This window comes from Chelonoidis abingdonii, chromosome 6 (assembly GCF_003597395.2).
Source record: "Chelonoidis abingdonii isolate Lonesome George chromosome 6, CheloAbing_2.0, whole genome shotgun sequence".
NCBI classification, from domain to species: domain Eukaryota; kingdom Metazoa; phylum Chordata; order Testudines; family Testudinidae; genus Chelonoidis; species Chelonoidis abingdonii.
In genome coordinates, this window is record NC_133774.1 from 97,140,136 (window position 1) to 97,164,176 (window position 24,041).

The window sequence follows — 24,041 nt, forward strand, 5'->3', positions numbered from 1 at the left end:
GCTCCCTCCGCCTAAATGCCATTGGTGACCGGGGCAGCCGAAGATCCAGCCACTGCAGTCGCCGCTGAAGAAAATGGCGCCTCCCTATATCCCAGTGTCCTAGGCGACCGCCTACGTCACCTAATAGGTTGCACTGGCCCTGATAAGCCTTTGAAAAACCTCAGAGTGCACATGGTCAATAAACACTTGTTAGAGTTTGGCAATTAAATAATAGTCTACCTATAAGGATCATACTATAGCCTGGGATTGTGGAGGCTAAACAGGATTCACCCTGTAATTACTGCTCCTGGCTGCCGTGGCCTACTTTGGCAATGGAGGCAGCACATATTGCCCCCTCTCCCCAGCAGCAGAACTGCTCCGATCCCACTGCCGGTGGCTCTCTGCACCCATAGTGGAGCAGGCGGGATTTGCCCCTCCAATTGCATTTTTAAAGAATATAAAACAGTCCTGGGTTGATATGTGAATTTTAAACTGGAGCAGATTATTACAATTGTTTCATGCAAGGACTGTTTGCAATGGAAAAATGGACAGACCCTTCCCTAACACAATACTAACTAGCTAATCCTTATTGTGACGTGTTTTGAGGTCACATTCTCACTTCACCACAGAACTAGGTTTTCCAGTTACTTCAATGGTACATTTCTCTCTTTAATTTAATGGTGGAATTAAGTAATAAGAGAAAAGGGTTATTGACTGGAGCTGGTCAAGAATTTTTTAACAAAATTGACACTTTCTAAGGGAAAAACATTAATTGAAACCAAAACTAGTTGCAGGAAAGGGATGGTATTAACTAATTTCTTAGTTTTAAAAAAAGTTGATTTTTATTGTTGAAATATTCCTTTTTCACATTTTTTGAAACAGCTAAAATTACTTTTATTTTGAAATGTAAGTTAATTTATATTTTAAAAGGTTGACAAATGTAAAGGTCAAAATCAAAATGAAATTTTTTGAAATTATTGAAACAAAACATTTTATTGACCTAATCAGAATTTTTTTAAATTTTTTGTCAGGTTTTCAGTTTGTGAAAATTTTCAAGGGTTCAACTTTTCCTCCCAGTTCAGGATGTGAAAAATTTCCAAAAATCTTGAAATTCACACGGGACAGGAAAGCCATTTTCTTTCAACTCTATTATTAACTGAATAGAAAAAGCAGGCTAAACATTGTTTTGTCTGAGAGCAAGGATTAAAACATTGGCAACAAAACTTTATCAAGAGCAAGTATTTGTGATCTGTTGAGAATTATAATTTGTTAGTCTCTAAGGTGCCACGAGTACTCCTGTTCTTTTTGCGGATACAGACTAACACGGCTGCTACTCTGAAACCTGTGGAGTTGTTTTCTCAAAGTTATACCTCCAGAAAAAGAGCCATTCTCCACCACAGCTGTGAGTTTCTAATTATTGAAACACAGCCATTACACTGTATTAAGGAATACTTTCACACAGACCTGAATCCAAATTGGCTCATAAAAGCCAAGCTACAGATTGGAACAACAATAATTCCTTAAGAGCTCAATTGTCATATTGACAACTGATTTATTAAAGCTTCAGAAACTGTTAGTAATGTATAATATGAAAAATAGGTTACAATGATCCTGCCACTGTATGTTAAATTACAAAAAAAAATCCAGAGTATTAAACAAATCAGAGAAACGTGTGAAAATAACATTCAGCCGTAAATATTCAGAGATGCACAGGATTAAACCACACACTCTCCTGCAAAACTTTGAAAGTTGAGGGATAAATGTCTAACTCAAACCCCTAAAAACAAGGAGGTACAAATTAAGACTTATACTCTATGGGCAACTTAGAACTAATGTTTTACCTACAACTTTTCACTTTTGGATATATTTACTGAGGGTCCAATTCTGACACTCTTATTTGCATTGGGTCGTTCCATAGGACAACTCAGGAATGCTCATGGAGTAAGGGACTACCCAACATGAGTAAGGGTGCCAGAATCAGGCCCTGTATGAGCAATAACATAATTGAGCAACTCCTGCCAGTGTGGGGAGGAAGCAAAATTGAACATAGGCATAAGCAACTACTTTTGCTCTGACCCTAGTCCTGGGGCAATTCAGCAACTCACCTGCTGGCTCAAACTGTCTTGCCAGCAATGTGACCAGCAGGAGAAGCAGCTCACAGTCACATTCCATTTCTCCTACCTTCTTAACAGGAGCTTGGCATTTTGCTCATATGAAGGCCAACCGTGGTGAGGAAACAAAATATAGTCTCATATAGCCACATTAAGCCCTCTATAAAATCCCTGCCTGGCGATATACAAGGCTGCTCCCTGGAGTATCTCTTCTGGAGGGTCTCCCCTGGAGCAGTCACTAGTGCAACACTTTCCATGTGCAAACAAGCTATCAAGTGGACCACTGGCTACTCCACATGTTCCACTAGGTTTCTTAAATCTGATTCACTTGTTACTCACTGCTTATGTAGAAGGAAAAGGAAGTACATCTCCACCCCAATATAACATGACCCGATACAACACGAATTCGGATAGAACATGGTAAAGCAGTCCTCCAGGGGGGCGAGGCTGCGCACTCCAGCGGATCAAAGCAAGTTTGATACAACGCGGTTTCACCTATAATGTGGTAAGATTTTTTGGATCCCGAGGGCAGCGTTATATCTGGGTAGCGGTGTACATTGCAAATGAGAACAGATGTGTCTAGGCTAAACCCACTTATTCCACATGCTGGATTTGCAAAATGGCTGTGTAGATAGGAGAAAGGATCAGGACATAATGACTTCTGGTGGAGGTCTGAAATCAGAAAAGGTAAAGGATATGCACACATACATATTCCAGCTGCAGATTCATCAGTCTGCGTACATTGGCCCTGTTGCATTAGGGTTGGAGTAAATATTACTTGGGTTTTGTTGTTTTAGCTTTTATACGATACAGGTTTTCTTTCTGCTGTTTAGGAAATCTTTTTTACTAGATGTTAGGAAAAAAGATTGCAGCTAATAGTTAAAATAACCTGTAAACTGTTTACAAAATCTTAGGCATGTGCAAGCTACCAGTCTCAAAGCTATAAAATGCACTCCCTGCAAGGGAAGCATGCTCTCCCCTGCCACTAGAAAATCCTTCCACAGCTAGAAGGTTTTTTTGTTTGTTTGTTTGTTTTATTAAATAAGTCCAGGTTGGGATTTACTTCTCTATACAAGATTTTTCCTGTGCATGGAAGTTATTACAAACACTTCTGGAAAGTGCAGGATGTGAAATAGATTCTTCATTAATTATACCTGGCACAACTGGTAAGTAAGAGGGAATGTGGTCTGGTGGGAAGATGTTAAAATAGAGTCATGTGGCTAAGGCTTAAAGTAGATGAGGTGCAGATAAAATTTAAAACAAAAACAAAAAACAAACAAAAAAAACCCCAGAGATGTCTGAGATCCACTTTGGACAAGTTGTTCACCAGGAAGAAGGGGGCATTATATTTATCTGTTCAAACTATTGAATTAAATTCCATGGCTGAGCCATGACAGGTACTCTGAGTGCACTCGAGATCTTCCTTATAGGTATTTTTTGTCAGAACTTGTGTTTTCTCCTTATGTGACAGGACATGATCCTGAGAAGCAGAACACTCACCTCTCCCATTGAAGTCAAGCAGTTTACACCCAGTTTCTAATTGCAAATGTAGAACATATCCAATACTATCATGCGTAAAATTGCATGTGTACTCTCCGCGCTCTCTCTCCCCTGTGCAGCAGAGACACATTCTGTGAGAGAACCTATTTGTGCTGCCAAGAATCAACATGTTGCCAAACAGTGATTTAGCAAGAGATTTCCCCATATACGGTAATCTAGAAGTTATACAGTTCCAGTTATGGTTACTCTGTCTCATGGATTAAAGTAATATTGGAAAGCTTGATTCATTTGACTGAAATTCTGACAGGATATATTTTTGAAAAAAAAATCTTGTGCTGAAGCAGCCACAGAATAATGATTTGATTTTGTGAGGTGCAAGAAAAAGCACAGCGCCAGCTGAAGTCAGGGGGAGAAGCAGATGCTCAGCACCTCTGAAAATCAGGCCCTCTAGGCTATTATGCTCAGATGATATCACGCTCTATAACTATGACAAACTATGCCTTACAGATGGTGCCAAGTGAATGGCCTTCTCCAAATGGTCTCCTACTGGTATACTTCAGAAGTTTGGCAGATATATTATTTCATGGTCTAAATTTCACTCTTTCTAGTTGGCATTAAATTAACAATTCACTGTATAGCTTAATCCTTTTAAACTGCAATTTTTTTTTATCCCATATCAAATAAAACTGGAAAAAATATCCTCAGCTGTAGCTTGATAATTGGAGACTTTGGGCTGTACATTGGTAACACAGTAGTGGAACATAAATGCCTGGTTGTTTCTTTTAGCTGCCAGCTCCAGGCAAGCTTGTTAATTATGGCCACCAAAGAGAGTGCTATATTTCTAGACATTATAACTGGTGACTGCGTAAGGCAGAGGCTGAGACTGTAGTACACAACTACTGTATGTCCAATAGCAGGCTCTGTATTTCTGATGAAATCAAAGGAAATATTAAGTTTTAAAATGTGCAGATAGAAACGCCATCCTCTTGAAATTAACATATATTAGAGAATAAGGCAAATATCCATGGTTAGATGTCTAGTCTCAGTTTTTTCCATACTAGAACCCTCCTCCCATTGAGACAGACGGAAAGGGCCGGGTCACACCCCCCTGGCACCTGTTTGTAACCCTCCACTCCCTGCAGCAGGATTAATGACCTCCAGGTCTTTCCAGCCACAGACACCACAGGAAGCAGCTTGGTGCTGCAGGTAGGGCAGAAGAGGGGAACTTGGGAAACCTAGGATCTAGCCCCAGCTCTACCACCAATCTGCTGGATGGCCTTGAGCAAGTCATAGTGCCTCATTTTCCCCACCTGTAAAAATGCTGATAATGATATTTACTGTCCCTGGCAAAACAGTTTGAGATAATATCTATGGATTAAAATGCTATATAAGTGCCATGCTAATCATAAAACTGAGATTGAACTCTACGCAAAAGGCCAGTATATCCCTGAGTTATACAAACACTTGAGACTAGCCTCTTTAGTATCTGGCATGGTTTGTTTTAAATGTATGCTGCTTTTTGTCTAGATCTTTATACACTACTCCCCTTCCCACACACACACAATGTCCCTTCTAACTACCCACTCCTCAACTTCCTGTTTCTGGCTCTGCACCTCTCCTCACCCGCCCCAACCTTCTTCTTAGTGGCTCTCCCCTCTACCCTCCTTTTCTCCTTACCCCAATTCCTCATTGCCTCTTCTTCACCTCTCCTCATGCCCATAATTCCAGTGATTCTGCCCCTCTCCTTATTGAGACCACTAATGATTTGGCCATTTCTCCATTCTGCTAGTCCCCTGGCAGTGCAGCACATTGGGCAGCTCCCAGGGCCGGTGCAATCATTTAGGCAACCTAGGCGGTCGCCGAGGCTGCTAGGATTTGGGGGGCACCATTTTCTTTGGCAGCAATCGTGGCGGTCGGATCTTCAGCAGCCCTGGTCGCCGCTGGCATTTAGGTAGAGGGAGCTGGGGCTGTGGGGTGTGCCTCAGGGTGGAGGGTGGGGAGTGGGGAGCTGCCGTGGGAGGGGGGCGCCTCAGGGCGGGGACACTGTGGGGGGAGGGCGCAAAGTGAAAGTTTTGCCTAGGGCGTGAAACATCCTTGCACAGACCCTGGTGGAGCCCTCTGGCTGCCCCACATAGAAGCAGGAGGGGAAACATACCACTGCTTCCGGGAGCTGTGCGGAGTGAGGCAAGACCCCACTCTGACTTCACTCCCTGGCTGGAGCACTGGAGTGGGGTAAGCCCCGGACCCCACTTCCCGGCAGGAACTTGAGGGCCAGATTAAAATGCCTGGAGGATCGGATGTGGCCCCTGAGACTGTAGTTTGTCCATACCTGGTTTAAGTCAATCTTAACTGTAGGTTACCAGCTCTGCCTAGCCTTTAAAACTCATGTGTTTTTATTCTCATTGATTACTCTTCAAAGTACTCTATACCTATGAATTCACCAGTCCTCACAACATCCTTGTGAGAAAGTGACCTCAGTTTTCTAAATGGGAAACCTCAGGCAGGTAGATCAAGTGGTTGTCCCTGTACCAAACTATTCCTCAGCAATGGAATTATTAGAATAGAAATCCATTCAATTTCCTTGGGTTTAGTATCATGGGTGCTTGAGGGTCAGTGCAGCAGACCTCTATGAAATGTCCCCTTTTGAGAGAGTCTGTGTGTCACAGGCAGTGCCCTGTCTCGTTTAGGCTTGGCAGTTCATACCCCTGGCACCTCTGCTGCATCAGCTCTCCAGGCTTGATGCATGGGAAAAAAAATTGTTTGAGCCCCAGCACCTATTTCATCACAAATTAAGCAGGGGGCACAGGATTTGTATTCGTGTTACTCTTACGTTTTTGAATCTCTCGTAGGCTGCCTTGGAGACCCTCTGTTCCCCAGTTTCCCTAGCTGTCTTTTTCCGAGCTCTCCTGGGTCTAGTGAGACTCCCTCATTAATATTTGTGAAGCCCGGTGAGATTCTCAGATGGGAGGTGCCGCAGAAGTGAAAATTGTCATTACATTGTTACTGGTCTGGCACAGCTGCTGCGATTTCTGAGCCACCAGGGGTTGGGGTTGCTATGTGCAAGAAGGAAAAGCTCCAGGGCTGACAGTACGTGATCCCCTGGAACAAATGCGTGACGCTCAGCCCCCCCCTCCCCACCCCGGGCTTCCAGTTACATCTCTGGCAGGGGAAAACAATTCTCAGCTTCTCTTTCCAGGGTTATTTTGGGCTGGGGCAAAGCTCTGGCAAAGCCCCTGGTGTCCTTGCTCAAAAGGAGGAGCCAGTTCGCTGCCCAGCGCGCAGTGGAGGGAGGAGCGCCGGGGTCTCCTCTGCTCCCGGCTAAGTTTCCCGAGCAGTGTTTGAGGCGAGAGTCCGCCGAGCTCGGGCCGGGGCAGGGCGAGCCCAAGGCGGCTGGGGCTGCGCTCGCTGCCGAGGAGCTGAGGCGAGGCGAGAGGCGAGGCGAGCCCCGCTCCGGAGGCAGGCGGCCGCGGGGCTGGATTAACCCTCGGCGGCCGGTTCCGTGCAGACGCTAGGGGACTGGGAGCCGCTGGGGGGCGGGGGGCGGCCGCGGCAGCGATGGAGGGGAGCCCCATCCCGGTGCTCACGGTGCAGACCGCCCCCTACCAGGACCAGAAGCCGACGGGCGGCGGGGGGCTGCGGCGGCCCACGGGGCTCTTCGAGAGCCAGCGCAACTACCTGCCCAACTTCGTGCAGAGCCTGCTCTCCTCCATCGACCTGCGCGACCGCCAGGGGTGCACCATGGTGGTGGGGAGCGACGGCAGGTACTTCAGCCGGACCGCCACCGAGATCGTCGTGCAGATGGCTGCAGCCAACGGGGTGAGCCAGCCGAGCTGCAGCTCCCAGCCCTCGGCACCCCCGCACTCACCGCCTCCTCGTGCGCTCGGCACCCCCCACCCACTGCCCCTCTGATCCACCTAGGGCCTCAGCACCCCCCCCCAGGAACATCCCCTTACTGGCCCCTCTGGTGCTTGGGACCCCTGCACTCACCACCACCCCCCCGTGTGCTCGGCACCCCCAACCCACTGCCCCTCTGATCCACCTAGGGCCTCAACACGCCCCCCCCCGGGAACATCCCTTTACTGGCCCCCATTGCGCTCGGCACCCCCCACCCACTGCCCCTCTGATCCACCTGGGGCCTCAGCACCCCCCCTCCCTGGGAACATCCCCTTACTGGTTCCCATTGCGCTCGGCACCCCCCACCCACTGCCTCTCTGATCCACCTGGGGCCTCAGCACCCGCCCCCCGCAAACATCCCCTTACTGGCCCCCCTGGCGCTTGGCACCCCTGCACTCACCGCCCCCCCATGTGCTCGGCACCCTCAACCCATTGCCCCTCTGATCCAACTGGGGCCTCAGCACATCCCTGGGGAACATCCCGTCATTGGCCCCCATTGCGCTCGGCACCCCCCACCCAATGCCCCTCTGATCCACTTGGGGCCTCAGAACCCCCCGCATCCCTTCATTGCCCCCCTCGTGCATTCTGCACCCCCCACCCATTTCCCTCTCTGCTCCCCTGGGCCCTGAGCACCCTCTCTGCATTCCCTCACCGCTCCCTCGGCACCCCCCACCAATTGCCCTTGTGCCCTCTGCTCCCCTGGGGCCTCAGCACCCTGTCTCTACATCCCCTCATCTCTTCCCCCTGTGCTCTCTGTACCCCCCCACCCATTGCCCCTGTGCCCTCTGCTCCCCTTGGGCCTCAGCACCCCCCTCCTGCATGCCCTCATTGCCCCCTGTGCCCTTGGCGCACTCTGCCCTCAAGACCCCATTGCCCCATTCCCTGTACCCTCTGCATCCCCCACACCCACCCACTGTTCTCCTGTACCCACTCACCCCCCTTACTCTCTGCACCCCCCTACCCACCCAGTTCTTCCCCATTCTCCCACTGAGTCCTTGGGTCCTCTGCTTCCCACTATCCACCTACTTGCTACAGCCCTGTGACCTCTGCCTCTCCCTGCCCCAGTCCACCCATGTGCCATTTGCACCACCAGTCATGCCCCAATCCACCCACAGCACCCTTATGCCTTCTGCTCTCCACTAGGCACTCACCCACTTCAGCCCTGTACCCTCTGCTCCCCATTATCCACCCATCCATCGAGTCCTCATGCCCTCTGTGTCCTGATTCTGCCATTGGAAGTCCATGCCCTCTGCATCCCCTGCAGCTTATGAGCTCCTCCATTCCCTTCTGTGGCCTCTCCTGCACTCATCCACCAACAGCAAACCCATGTCTTTTGCTCCCACATCAATCCACTGCACCCCTATGCCCCCCATTTCCTCATGTCACCTCCACGCTGCAGTCCGTTGCCCTCTTTGCAGCCCCATGACCTCTGTCCCTCATGTACCCACTGCACCTTTTGCATCTCCATATCCTCTGCTTCCCCCAGCCATCCTTTGCAACCCGGGGTACTCCACCTCCCCACCATCCACAATCCTGTGCTGTCTGCTCCCCCCACCTGCCCACTGCAGCTCTAGGGGTACCCTTGTGCCCACTGCTTCCCTTGTCTGTTCGCTGCACCCCCCCATCCTTGTGGCAGTCAGGGGTCCTGGAACAACTTGTACAGTGGGGTGTTGAGAGCCATTAAACCATACTGTAAACTGTGTGTGTATATAATGGAAACCACTTCAAGGTAGGGGGTACAGCAGCATCCCCAGCACCCCTACTTCTGGCACCTATGGTGGCAGTGTGCTGTATCACGCACACACTGCCACAAATCTATCTAATCCCTCCACTTACTGCTAGGGTTGCCAACCCTCCAGAATTGGCCTGGAGTCTCCAGGAATTAAAGATTAATCTTTTATTACAGATTATCATGTGATTAAATCTCTAGGAATTGGCAACCCTACCTACTGAATCCCCATTTTCTCTATACACATCCACCAATACCATTCCCCAACTGCACCATTTCCACTGTCATCCCTATGCCCATTCACATACATCGCTATATCTTCTTTTCCTCCTTCAAACATTACCTTATTCTCTTATTCCCTACCTTCATCCATCAGTCCCACTCTCCTTTTCCCCTTCCTGTCGGCACTCATCCATGATTTCCTCATCTCACTTCTCATCCTCACCTCCCTACTCTAACCCTCCATTCTTTCCCTCTTATTCACATGCTGCATCTACCCATTCTCTCCCTTGTCTGCCCTGCCACCCATTGCACCCACGTTCTTCCCTTTCTGAAACCACTCCTCCCTCTTTAGCACCCCTCCACCCACTACACTCTTCTCCCCACCACTGCACCGATTGCATCAACACTTGTTTCTCCCTACACATCCTTTGCCCATCCATGATCACCCTTCTCCCACACCCTTCACATGTTACACCCACGTTTCCTTCCTTCTTGTCAAAGATCCGAGCCATATTTCTCATCTCCCTTTTCCATGCTTAAAAGCCCCCTTTCTGCACGTCTCCTTGTTATTTCTCTTAGATTTTTATCTCAAAATGACAAAATGTAGTGTCATGACTTTATGGGGTTAGCTTTAATTTTAACTGTAATTTACTACTTTAGTAACAAAGATGCAGAGACATGCCCATAAACCCACTTATCAAAGGCAGTAATTTCCTCTGATTTACCACAGATGGTCTGATGAGCATGTATTGCTTTCTTTGTCTCTAAATGTTATGTTTTATTTTGTTGTGGATTTTTATATTTTATGTGCTGGCGATAAAACAGATTATTTAAAACTAAGAGGAAAATGTTTCAGTTGTATTTGGCTCTTCATCTCAATCCAGAAGGAATTGTATTTATTAGTATTTTAATTGTATTATGGTAGCACTCAGAAATCAAGGCTCATTGTGCTAGATACTGTAATATGTACGATGAAAAGACGGTCCATGCCTCAAAGAACTTTTAATCTAATATCACAGGCAAGTGGTAATGAGTAAAAGGAGCAGTCAGAATTAGAGACATCATGTAAGAAGGGGGAAAATGCTTTTAGATGTGCGTGGTATTGAATAGATACTAAAAATGTAAAGGATTGTTACTTTTAATCTGACCTTTCATATGCGTATCTAATGCCTGAGCTGTATGCTTAATGCCGTTTGATATGCCCTTTAGGATGTGCCGTGAGACTTCAGCAAGGTAGAGATTTTTTTATGTATAACCAGGGTGATCCTGAAAATCCACAGAAGCAGTGTTATGCTCTTTGACTCATTTTAGACTGAGGTTGGTAGGGAAGCTGAGAAATGCTTTTTGACTCTGCATGAGAAAATTGAACCCTGTGAAATGACTGAAGATTCAGTAGGTGTATATCAAGTGTATACTTATTGCAGGATGGATATTTTTCAAGAATGCGAAGTGAAGTAAGTTTTATTTTTCACAGTGAGAGCACTTATATGTTTTGACCTTGTGCTGTGTGTATATCACCATGAAAATAATTTCTTCTCTATTGTTTTTAGACCTAAATGTATGGGAAAAAGACAAGAGTGGCAAACAAATTATTTATGTTGACTAGTGCTGCAATTGCTTGCAGTACATTCTGCTCCACTGTTAAAAATCTCAGAGAAGCATAAGATGATCAATTCTTCTGATGAATTCTTTCACATGTACAAATGGGTACATATATTTATTCTGGAAATATCGGTTATGTAGCCATAGTTAATGTTGCCTTGAAATTTCCACTTAAAGCAGGACCAAAATCCCTCGATTTTATATTATAATGATTTATTAACTCTCCAAATTTGTCACAATAACTCTTCAAGAGAGTTTAATTTTCTATGTAATCTTTAGTAGTAATTTACTAATTTTTGCAGAGAAAACATTATGAAAAATTTAAACCTGTTTTTCAGTCCTTTCTTTGGGTTCTTTTAACTTTGAAAGTAAATGTTATACACATTTCAAATTGTACCCAGTAATTCATCTTTACAATATCTCTGATGTGACGTTAACATTTAAAAGTTATTTTGGTGAAAACATATTTTAGAAATGAGATTAGGAATCAGGAGCTGATAGATGAGAGAGATTTTGAAACAGACAAATATTATGTGTAAAGAGCTTATTGGAGGAGCACCCACAGGGAAAAATTAGCAGGTGCTCCGCATCCCCGGCAGCCAAGCCCCCCCCCCACCCGATCACACTGCATCTCTGCTCCTCTCTCTCCCTCCCATCCAGTGCTTCCCCCCGCTGCCTAACAGCTGTTTGGTGGCACTTAGGACTTTCCGGGAGGGAGAAGGAGGAGTGGGAACACAGCGCGCTCAGGGGAGGAGGTGCAGAAGAGGCGGGGCAGGGGCAAGGCCAAGGGTAGGGGAGGATCGAGCACTCACTGGGCAGAGGGAAAGTCAGCCCCTATGCCTGTATCCCTGCCTATTTCTCTCCCATCCCTTCAATCCCCCTGTCACATTCTCCATTTTGCCCTCCCTTTCGCACCCCAGCACTCCTTTTGGGTCTTCACTGGCCATTCTTACCAGGTCAATTTGACAAACTTTCTGTGCTTTGTTGGAGCAGAGCTCCCCCTGCTGAATTATGGGAAGTTTTGCCATGGCCCCCCAGAGGATTCCGGGAGCCTGGGGTCTTTGGTGGTGGGGACCCCCCGCTTCGGCGGTAGTTTGGCGACGGGGGGTCCTTCTGCTCCGGGACTCGCTGCCCCAGTGCCCTGAAGACATGCGGCGGGGGCTCCCCGCCACCGAATTACTGCCGAAGACCTGGCTGCGCTTCAGCGGCGGGTCCCGCTTTGGTGGTAATTCGGCAGCGGGGGCCCCCACCGCGGGTCTTTGAGGCACTTGGGCAGTGGGACCCAGAGCGGAAGGACCCCCCGCTGCTGAATTACTGCCGAAGGACCCCCCATCGGCGAAGACCGGGAGCAGAAGAAGCTCCGGAGGCCTGGGTCCCACGAGAGTTTTCCGGGGCCCCCGGAGCGAGTGAAGGATCCTGCTCCAGGGGCCCCGAAAAACTCTCGTGGGGACCCTTGCAGGGCCTGGGGCAAATTGGCGCAGTTGCCCACCCCCGGGCGGCCCTGAGTTTTGCCAGACACAGTTTGCTCTGTTAGTGTCACTCCAAGTTGTGTTTGTCAGGGGGCAAATTTCTCTTCAGGATTCCCACACAAACCCTTAGGTATAAGGTTACTCTGATACATTCCCTGACAATGCAGTCATTACAACTCCAGAAGACCAACAGGTAAGGCTACACTGACATTCAGATACCTTCCTGCCTCCACACACAGCGACTCTTCACCTCCTTCGAATATCACAGAAAGCTTAATTACTTTAGATTTTTGAGCTAATACTAACAATATGCTGTATACTTTTACAATGAAAACATGTCTGCTGGTAAAGTATCTTAGCTATGTCCCCAGGAAGGTTAATTTATCATCATATCAGCTTGGATAACTCCTTGTGTTATTAGCCATTAAAGTAGGGGAGAAAAAGGGATCACTCCTGAAGGCAGAAGAGCCCCCTCCTTGGGAGAGAAGGAATTCTCTCAAAGGAGACACACTGGTGTTGCAGGGAGAGATGTGAGCTGTCCCCCAAGAAGGATCAAAGGAAACCTAGGGATGTCTTGACGAAATTGTATTCAGAGCCTTTACCCAGGCCAGAGTTCCAGGAGGGTGATGGCCAAATTGTGCTGTCAAACTCAGCTTGCATCTGTACCATGGAGGAGGCACAGCCAGTCCTATGGTAAATCATGCTTCCGGTATGTAAAAATAATAAAAGATTTTCTTTTATCAGCTTTAAATGTGTTGTCATTCAGTGGCGTGGATGTCCCCTTGTTCTTGTTTTGTGAGTCACCCAGCATTCCATCTGTGGGCCCCACTACAGGGCAGCCACAGTCTGGCTCACTGAGCATGATAGCCAATGTATACTTCATTTGATTCTGAATTATGTGCGACCAGAGTAGAGATGGATTAGCCTTAGCATGCAGGGCTGGCTGCTGGTTGTGCTCTTGAGCTGCATGTGGAAGGCCCATATGGGACCAGTAGTAATCACATCCTGCAACGACACCTGGCTGATGGGCTGGATTTTGGGAAAAGAGACCCAGCAGAACCAGGATGCTGTGATTTGGCCATAAAAGCCATTGCAGGAGCAGAGAGAATCATGTCCCGCTTTCTGCACTTGCTTACTGCCTCAATAGCCATGTGAAAGAAGCAGTCGTTACAGTGCTATGAGGTAGGAGAACCACCTTAGGCATGATCTTGCTTTCCTGCTCAGCACTGCAATGATTTTGTGCTGGTGTCCTAAAGTCAGAAGGAACCAGGGTGAAAGCCCTCTACTCCCCATCTATTGTGATGTGAACAGCTGATGGTTGGCCAATTCCTGATTCAGCGTATATGGTAGGTTTAAGTTTACAAATAGGATCACTGGGTCTCACTGGGCAGATAGGAACCCTGCAGTGCAGTTCATGTTCCCCCCCCCTCAACCCCCTCATATTGCATAGCAGTGTTCCACAGAGAGGGATGTACTGCCACACTTAGTAATGCTTGAGTTTAGCAGTTTAACTTGCTTGCCTGCTGCCTTGGGTAGTTTCCAGTTGTCTTTTTAATACAACATTGTTTGTATTTTCCATTATCTTCCATGTAAATCCTGCTGGTACTGTATAAATAATTAATACCATCTCTATCACTCACAGCATGCTGCTCGGCCATACCAAAACAGGGGAGGCCATAGTAAAGGATATGAAAGCAGAGATCCATAGTGTTCGGGACATAATCTACTTGCTTCATGTGTTTTCAAGCTTAATTGACTGAAGCATGTGAGAGATTACTGGGAGAATAAAAAAAATAAGTGACTCCATGTTAATCTACTGTATCGTCTGAAAATGCACAGCTGCATGTGGCAGCAATTCTTAAAAGTAATCTGGCAAAGTATTCATTAGGGTAGCCATTCTTTCAGCCTTAAGTTTGCGAAAAGTCTGGTCTTGCTGCAGATGCTATGTACAAAATGAAGGAAACTAATATGGAATACAATACAGAGTGTAGTCTTATAAAGAACTTTAAATGATTGTAGTCTTGCAGCAGTTGAAATCTTTGAGTGCCAGAGGTACGCTTTTCATGCCATAGCAGTATCAAGTGATGTGAGGGGCATATTATCTGTGCTTTAATTAGAAATGGGTAAGTGAGCAGCAGTTTAACTTTTCCAAACCAGATTATTAAATGTCAGGTCAATGAATCTGAGAATTGATTATTTAAAGAGAATTAAGTGTCAGTTTAATGTTTGCTTCGGACGCAAAACATGCAGCATCTGAGACAAGATAGGAGGTGAGTGTGTCTGAAATATGTGGGTGAAGAGGCTCCATGGGGATGACTAGTATGCAAGTGCAGCTTAGTTTTTTGCAGCCTTCAGGCCTTTTCACGGTGGCACTTCAGAGCTTCACACAAGGATTCAAGAGATGAGTTATTTGCAGTGGGGATCATTATTGATACACAGCACAAATATTTAGCTATCAGAACTTGTATAGTCACTTCAGCATCATTAATGTAGAAATGAGATCCCTGTATTCAGGGAGGCTGGAACAATCTGTATAATGGGGGTGCTGAGAGCCATTGAACCAAACTGTAAACCTCATATATGATGGAAACCACTTTAAGCCAGGAGGTGCAGCACCTATAGTTCCAGGACCCATGCCTGTATTACTTCCTGAGAGCAAGGCATTTACTCAGATTAATGTTAATGGAATTAAAGCATCCACTTCAATCGGAGATAGAATCTGCAGTGTCAGGTAAACAGAAATACATATAAATGACAAAGCAATTAAAAGATCACACTGTATAATACATTAATTTGTGCATTCTGAGTCATGCTGAATATATTTCCTTTGTTTAATATTAAAATAACTTGGTTTTGTATACAAAAACATCAAAACACAAAACTTCTTCAAGAATATAGAACTGGACATATATGTTGGTGTAATCTATCCTGATCTGCAATAGATATGCATTCATAGTTGAACACTTCCATAGATTCAGCCTTGTTCTCATGCATTTTGTGAAGTATAATTCCTGTCAACTCCCTTTGGCTTGCATATATGCAACTCTGTTTAAAAGCTGGCACACATCTCTGACAGCTGTAGTTGGAAGATTGAGTCAATGCCATAGATGGCAGCCTTTCTACATGCTTCATTATTTTTTAAAAGAAAGGAGCGGGTGGGGGGTGGGAGAAAGGGGTCGGGGGGGGGGGGGGGCGGCTGAGATGCAAAAAAAAACATTTTTAATATGTTTTCCACATGCCTCTGTGTTCCTTAAAGAAATATTCATACATAAAGAGTTGTGGAGGCTAGCAGAAAGTTTGTTGCACTCTGTCAAGCAATTCTGTGTATTTTCTCAAACCCCTCAGTGTTGTTTGGCCGTTATGGTTAAGTGACAACACTGATGTAAGGATCTTGAGAGAAGTGGCATGCTTTCTATAAGTAGCCTCACAGAGAGAAAAGAAGCCATAAAAGGACAGAATCTAATTCAAAACAACTCAGAATATTTCTCTATTCCGCTTATAATTAGTTGCACAGTACTGGGTGGAATAAAGAAGTAGGAGGTGTAGCAGTAAAAATGCTGGCCTTTCCTCTCACAAACCTGGGTCTAAAACTGATCTGAAATGTTTATTTAGATTCTGGTGGTTTCAACTTATCTCCTGGTGGATTAAGTTTTTTAACCTGGCCATTTTCTAAGGGGAAAAAAGGCATCTGTCAAAAATCAGGCCACAATAAGTGGAAGCATTTTTGCCCTGCAAAATAGCTTCCTTGTTCTGTCTCAGAGGGATTGTATTTCAGCAGTTATGCCTAGGGAAAGTGGAAAGTGTTTGTGAAGCAGTTTGAAATCCCCAACTGTCAGTTAGTGAAACATCCGTTTCATTTCACATTGAATGAACTAAAATGTCCAGCTTGGAAAAAATGTACTTTTAGTACTGCCCCCTATAGTTTGTAATCAGCAGTGAAGTGACAGCATTTTAAATATTGACATTTGGAATAAGACTGCTTTATTCTGCCATCTGAAAGAAGTTGCAGGGGAGTCCAGCAGTGATGCAGTTAATTCAAAGGCTGATAGCATCTAAGAGAATCCACAAAAACAAATCGATTCATGCAACTCCAACAACAAATGACACTCACTGTAAGGTTTAGAACGCAACTTTATTTATTCCTCTCAGTCTCCTGCTGATAGCACAAATGACCAGCTGTGTTTATATGTAGTACTTGCACTAAGTTCCACATTTGTGGAGGCTGATTTTAGTTATTAAGTTTTAGGACCATGTATGGAAGGACTGATCTCATGAAGCTGGAATAGAAAGCACATTGTTCAAAACATCTATTAAGCAGATGCAAAATTCAGTATCAAATATTCATATTAAATGCACATATACTGCCTCCAGTATGTCTGATTAAAAACAAGTTTCTGTGAAAAAACGGTTTTCAACAGAAAATTGGGATTTTAACTAAATGAACATTTTCACAGATAGTGTTTGCTTTCCATGGAAACTTTTGACTTTACATTGAAAAAAAATAAATAACCCTCCCCACACACACACATTTTGGGATTTTTATTTTGTTTGCTTGGGGACAAAAGCTTTTGTTTGTTTTTATCAATATTTTCTGCAGGATTTTTTCCCCCAACCTGTTCTAGTAGGGTAGATATGTATTTTGTTAAGGAATAAAACACTTTTTGAAGACTTTCTATAGTTAATAAACACCACTTTGAAATCTTTTTTCTTTGCCTGCCTCCCCTTCCCCAACAAAAAGTCGCCATGAATATCAGCAGCATAAAATTGGCGGGGGAATGTGAGGTTAATATCGCAAATCTCAAAATAGAAAGATCAGTTAATCAAATGTAATGTTCTGAACAGTTTAAAAGCACAAAGCTGTGATGGACAGTGGAAAAACCACTTGTAAGAGTTGAAAAAAAGTATCTTGGGCTTAATTTAGCTGTTGAACATTCCAATTTACATAATCTGTTTTTTGCTAAAATAATCTACAGACGCACACATTAGGTGAGTGAATTTCTAAGCCTTATCAAAGTACAGCTGCACAGGTTTTACAGAGCTGAAAGGTCCCAGCTGTTGAACTGTGTCCAAAATGAACGGAGAGTCAGGGTTTTTCCACCTTCTACAAATAACTGACCCAACAGCCAGTAGCAAAAGTTGAATTAACATCCAATTATCTCTGTCACATTCCTCAGAGAGTTCAAATACTCCAAGATACAAAATTCCAAAGTGCTTGGCAGTGAAAAGCTGGGGAACGTTTTTTTTCCAATGTGATATATAACCAAAGATCTCTGTTGAAAGAATTTCAGGCAGGACCAGAGTACAGGAAGCAAGGTTCCCTATGGAATGCAGTGTATCCAACATCTGTAATAGAAGTGACTTGCCATCCTGCTCACTTTACTGGTGTCTGATACCATACCACGAGTTACAGTTCCCTATTGCAGCTCTAATACTATTGAAAAGTAAAGACTTGATGGTGCCCACAACTTTGATTTGAAAAGATGTGACAGCTTCATTTCCTATTTAATCATGAACTTTCCTTTAAGAAGCAAAATAGAAAAGGAGCAACATTGCTTCGTATACTTTTCTCACAACCTTCTGAGATTCACTACCTAAAACCAGGGTTTATTCAGAAGGAAAAGTCTCACTGGTACTAGCAACCTTTACAGTGTTTTGGACTGTGTCTCTCAAATGTTTTGGGGGTGAATCTGGTTCCAGGATTTCAACCCTAGTCTTTTGCCCATCCCGTCTGTCTACCTTTCTTCTTTAATTTTTCATCTCTTTCTATCAGTAAGTTTTCTACCACTTCTTCCATCAGAACTTCCTGTGGAAGAATAGACTGACTCATAGACTTTAAGGTCAGAAGGGACCATTAGGATCATCTAATCTGACCTCCTGCACAATGCAGGCCACAAAATCTCACCCACCCACTCCTGTAACAAACCCCTAACCTATGTCTGAGTTATTGAAGTCCTCAAATCATGCTGGCTTGCCCCCTTGTGGCTGGGTTTGGTGTAGCAGTTCTATGTTCTCTAGTGCCCCTGCCAACCATCGCTCCAGTTCTGTGGTTGTCTCTTGTCTTGTGACTTGGCCCCGTGGCCAGGTCGTGTTTAAGGCCCCACCTTTGAGGGTTATGGAAAGTCAAACAAACAAAATCTGACAAATAATTCCTAGACCTTGTGTCAGGTGACTCTGGATCCAGTTGTTGTCACATCCTTCTTTCTAGGCTCAGAATTGTCCTTATCCCCTATGTCAGGTGGCTTTACACCACTTTACCAGTGGCCCAACCCCTACACTAAGTTCTTGTCAGGGACTCTAGGACAGATAGCCAAGATCTGCTCTATCAAACACCTTGCAGCTGCTTCCCTGGACTCCTTCCTACCATTAACCTTTCTTTAGGCCTTTTCCTCAGCTCCTTCCTGGGCTCTTTGTAACAAGCAAGCAAGTGTTCCCAGGGCTTCTCCCCAGAGGTCCAGTTGTGTCAGGATCAGCCACAGGAGCTTGCTCCAATCCTGTATCTTCTCTCCTCAGGCTTTCTTCTCACATACAGGCCTTCCACAAGTCTCTCCACTTTCTACTCCCCTGCTTCCTAGCGAGTGGCTGCAGAGTTCTTTTGTCTCTCACGGCAGACCCTCAAACTTCAGTCCCAAATGTCTCTTATGCTTTACTATCACTGAGTTTTGCTGGCTCCCATGAGGGTCACTCCTACTCATGACGGTCACTTGGGCCCAGGATTCATTGTCCTGGCCTACCAGGCTTCCTCCTGGCTCGAGACCCTCTGGTTCCAGCTTCAGGCTTCCCAGGCTCCTCTCTGCCTTTAGCCCAAGAGAGGAAACTCCCAGTTACCTCTTTCCTGGATCTCTCCCCAGCTTTCCCTCTGCTGCTCAGTGCTCCCTTTATTGAAATCCCAGCTCCTCCATAGCTGGTTTGATCACTAATTATGCCTAATACTCCTCCAGTGGCCTAAATGACTCCTGTTAACCCATGGTTAACCAGTGTGAGGTTCATACACCTCATCACACCTGCCCTCCGTTGTCCACTTTCTTCATTCCTCTCCATAGGTAACATTCTCAATTTTTCATCTCTAGGAACTTCTGTATAGATCTGGTTAGAAAACTGAAAAATGCAGATTCAGCAAAACTGCAACTTTTTTGTAGGAAAGGTCAGTTTTGACAAATTTTTCTACACAATTTTAAAAAAAACGGTTCAGAAGTGTTGAAACGTATCATTTAACATTTTTTGAATCAAAATGTTTGGTTTTCCAGTTCAAACATAAAAAGATTTTGGAATTATTGAAATGAAACTTTTCGATTGACCTGAACCAATTTTGCCCCCCAGATTTTTGGTTCATGAACATTTTTGAAATGTTGACTTTTCATCCTAATTAAGAATGGAAAACATTTCCCAAATTCTGAAAATGTTTCATGAGATGGGAGAACTGTTTCCCGCCCAGCTCTACTTCTGTACTCTCCTTCCTTCCTCAACCACTCAATCCTACTATACCTCAGATTCTCCCCTTTGCGTCTCCACAATTCAGTCTTGCGTGCACACACTGAGGACTGTCATGCAGATAGAGGGAGCTGACCAGGGCCATGACAGTTCTTTCTGCATGGAGTGGTGAGCAAGCTAAGGGAAGCATGTCTCCTCTTCTGTCCTTCTCCGCCTTTAGAATGGGAGGGAAGGGAAGGGGAGGGAACGGATCTTAGTATAGAGGAGACAAGATAAGGGACATCTCTTCTTCACTGTATGCTGCTGCTGCTTCCCATGTTGGTAGGAAAGATGGGAGCCCAAGGAACTTCAATTGCACCCACTTCAGTTTCCTGCCTGGTGAGTCCCCATTTCAGCAGCCGCTGAGGATGGGTTATCTATACTTTCCCCAAGTCAGAGAAGGAGACAGAAGTCTCCTGCTTTTAGCAGGGGAGTGGAAGCTGTACTCCTGTACTATCTTTTCTTTTAAAGAGACACTGACTGACATTTTTAAAATGAGTCTGTTTTAAAAAAAAAAATAATCAAGCCGGCAACGTCCCTTTAATGTTCTGCATACAAATACCTTATTATTTGTCTGTGACATTAACGTCTCCCACTGGTTTTATCATCTGCCTGTTTCCCGTTGACTAGAACTCTTCTATAAAATGCCTGTACATATATTTATGATTGATTCCTGGATTATATTTATATTGAGCTGAAACTGTAGCATCCATCTAGGAATGAGAATAAGGTTTTTGAAATTGTAACCTTGGGGTGGATTTTCACTTAATACTGACTGTGTTGAGTACATGTTTAATAACTGCCCCCTAAAAAGTTGCTGTATTTTAAGAATGGACAGGAACTTCTTGTGTTCAAATGTAGCTTGGGGTTCACACTTTTTTCAGCAGGACTAGCCAAAGAGTGACCCTGCAGGCCAAATGCAGGTCACAGTGTTCTACAGCCAGGGCATTGGTGTCCTTATCTTAGATATAGAGGTATGACTCACAGAGACTGTAGGCCTAGCATGCAGTGATCTCCTTGATCCAGCTGAAAGGCCACTCTGTGAAAGGCATTTGCTATCTGCTCTCGATTATGCTAATTAAAGCCCCAGCCCTGCAATCGGATCCACAAAGTTGTCCTTTGCACTTGTGTGAGGCCCCATAGATTTCCATTGGGGTCTGTGTAGGTGCATAGTTCTGCCTATGTGTATCCAATAGCAGGCCTGGAGCCTAAATATCGTTCTTAGCAAATGGCCTGTGTGACCCTCCAAAGCTTGAGTCCCCCTGCTTTACTGTCTACTGTAGACCAAATCCTGCTCATTGACTTCAGTGGAGTTCCTCCTGCTTCCCAGCTGTGTAAATGAAAGCAGAATTTGGCCAATAGTGTCTAAAAAGTCTAATTTGTGTATGTTTAGGTATAAGTATGCTATCTAAATAATGAAATAGTTGGTGCCAAAATGCTTTACAATTTGTGTAAGTTAATTTAAGTATTTCAGCAAACGGCACAGGTGAAGTTAATGAATTTTTCCTGAGGGTTACATTTTTTATTTTTTAAGGTTAAGGTTAAATTCAGTCCTACCATATATTAATGTAATTTGTATCTTTGTAAGAAATATTTGTTTACGAGGAGTAGCCAGTTTGGCCACATATGGCTACTTCACACTATAAAATTCAAAACATTGTCTGTCACCAGCAGAGGTCTAACAGATTAACTCCCAGAATTCTTAGTTATACAGTAGTTGTTCCAGAGATAGCTTAAATACTGGCATTATAGGTCTTGGGCTTCCAGCCACATTGGGAATTGAGCCATGTTTCTATATATTATATATAGGTATAATAATGTAGCAAGATGGTAACATTAGGGGTGAAATGCCAGCATCACTCAAATGTAATTAGACTTGTTTTTCTGGTTCATTTAGATTGGAAGACTGGTTATTGGCCAGAATGGCATCTTATCCACACCTGCTGTTTCATGTATTATCCGAAAGATCAAAGCAGCTGGCGGAATTATTCTAACAGCTAGTCACAGTCCTGGAGGACCTGGCGGAGAATTTGGAGTCAAGTTTAATGTTTCCAATGGAGGTAGGTGTTTTTATAACACATTACATCACTGTATCTCAGAAAGGTAGAAATAGGTTGATAAGGATATCCAGATGGTTATAACTATTTATGTTTTCCTGTTATATGGATTTTTCAGTGTTAGTAGAATGCTAAATAGTTTTCAATATTAGGAGAGGTTTTGTTTATATATTTTTATATGAAAAAAAAATCTAATATGCCCTGAACCTACACCTCTCAGTTAGTTCAGCTCCCTCTGAAGTCAATAGGTGTTCTGTATACAGAAGGGCTGCTGGATTTGTCCTCCTGTTTTTTAGACTGTATTTAGTCTGTGTCAGTGGATGTATGATAGGTAGGGCCCTACCAAATTCATGGCCATGAAAAACGCATCACGGACCATGAAATCTAGTATCCCCCTGTGAAATCTGGTCTTTTGTGTGCTTTTGCCCTATATTATACAGATTTCACAGGGGAGACCAGCGTTTCTCAAATTGGGGGTCCTGACCCAAAAGGGAGTTGTAGGGGGTCGCTAGGTTATTTTAGGGGGGGTTGCAATCTTGCTACCATTACTTCTGTGCTGTCTTCAGAGCTGAGCAGCTGGAGAGCAGCAGCTGTTGGTTGGGTGCCCCGCTCTGAAGGCAGTGCCCTGCCAGCAACACCGCAGAAGTAAGGATGGCAATACCATACCATGCCACCCTTACTTCTGCGCTGCTGCTTTCTGGGGAGCCAGAGAATGGCGGCTGTTGACCGAGGGCCCAGCTCTGCAGGCAGCAGCGCAGAAGTAAAGGTGGCAATACTATATCCTGCCATCCTTACTTCTGTCCTGCTGCTGGCAGTGGCACTGTCTTCAGAGCTGGGCTCCTGGCCAGCAGCTGTTGCTCTCCAGCTGCCCAGCTCTGAAGGCAGCGCTGCTGCTAACAGCAGCACAGAAGTAAGGGTAACAGTATTGCAACCCTCCTACAGTAACCTTGCAACCCCATCCCACAACTTCTTTTTGGGTCAGGATCCCTACAATTACAACACTGTGAAATTTCAGATTTAAATAGCTTAAATCATCAAATTTATTATTTTTAAATCCTATGACCGTGAAATTGACCAAAATGGACCGTGGATTTGGTAGGGCCATAGTGATAGGGTGTACCAGGTCTACTCTGCCCCCCACTGGAGGATTTGTCACCCTGGCACTCCTCCTGCTTAGAAAAGCCATTCAGTCTTGGGTACCAACAGGACTAGGTCCTAGAAGGGCTGGGAGGAGGACACAGCCAATCAAGAACCACCAGTTCAAATTAAGAACACTTGCATTATCAAAGGGGAAGTGGTGGGTGAATCTGTGGCAGGAGATGAAAATCTTAGTCCTAAACCAAAGCCCCAGGCCTGGGTCTGGGCTGAGGCCTAACCATCAGACTGCATCTTCATTTAAGTGGTGCAACAGACTGGGTGTTTTATTTTGCAATTTAAAGGGCCAGGTGGCCAATTGTTTGAGTTTAATTTTAATTTCTTATTAGAAGACTAGTGAAAACTTGCAGCCTGAGAAACCTTGCTCCAGGTGACCTATCACCCACTTTATGGAACTTAACATTATAAAGTCCTATTCTACTAACATTTCCGTCATACATATCTTGGCATTTGCTTTAAGGTTGGGAGTTTCAAAAGCACCTAAGGGACTGTGCCCTTGTCTTCCTGTATGGGAACAAACTATTTTGGTAGAAGCACAGGATTGTACTGCTTTAAATACACTGGTACAGTTAAAGTGACATAATTTGTGTGTAGACAAGAGATGAAACTTTAGCTAGTACAATCAGTCTAGTCCCTCATTTTCTTAAGCATGGAAATTCACCTGTAAAGATCATATTATTACTTTGTTTTATGCTTTCATAACACATCATAATAATGATTAATAATACTTTGCACTTTATAGTGCTTTTTCATCTGAAAAATCTCATGTCCTTTACAAAAGTGAGTGTCGTTATTAGAATTGGGCAAAATTTTCAACTGAAATTTGTTGGCAAGAAATGCGGATTCGGTGATGTTG

At 44.7% G+C, this 24,041-nt stretch overlaps 1 protein-coding gene across 1 annotated transcript in view; it reads left to right on the forward strand.

Moving 5' to 3' along the window:
* Positions 1–7,026: 7,026 nt before the first annotated feature.
* PGM5 (phosphoglucomutase 5) overlaps positions 7,027–24,041 on the forward strand; it is a 152,451-nt gene continuing 135,436 nt past the window's right edge. Inside the window, exons 1-2 of the mRNA XM_032801810.2 lie at positions 7,027–7,406; positions 21,871–22,033. Of these exons, the coding sequence (XP_032657701.1) occupies positions 7,146–7,406; positions 21,871–22,033 (424 nt within the window). The 5' untranslated portion in view covers positions 7,027–7,145. The remainder of the gene's footprint in view (positions 7,407–21,870; positions 22,034–24,041) is intronic.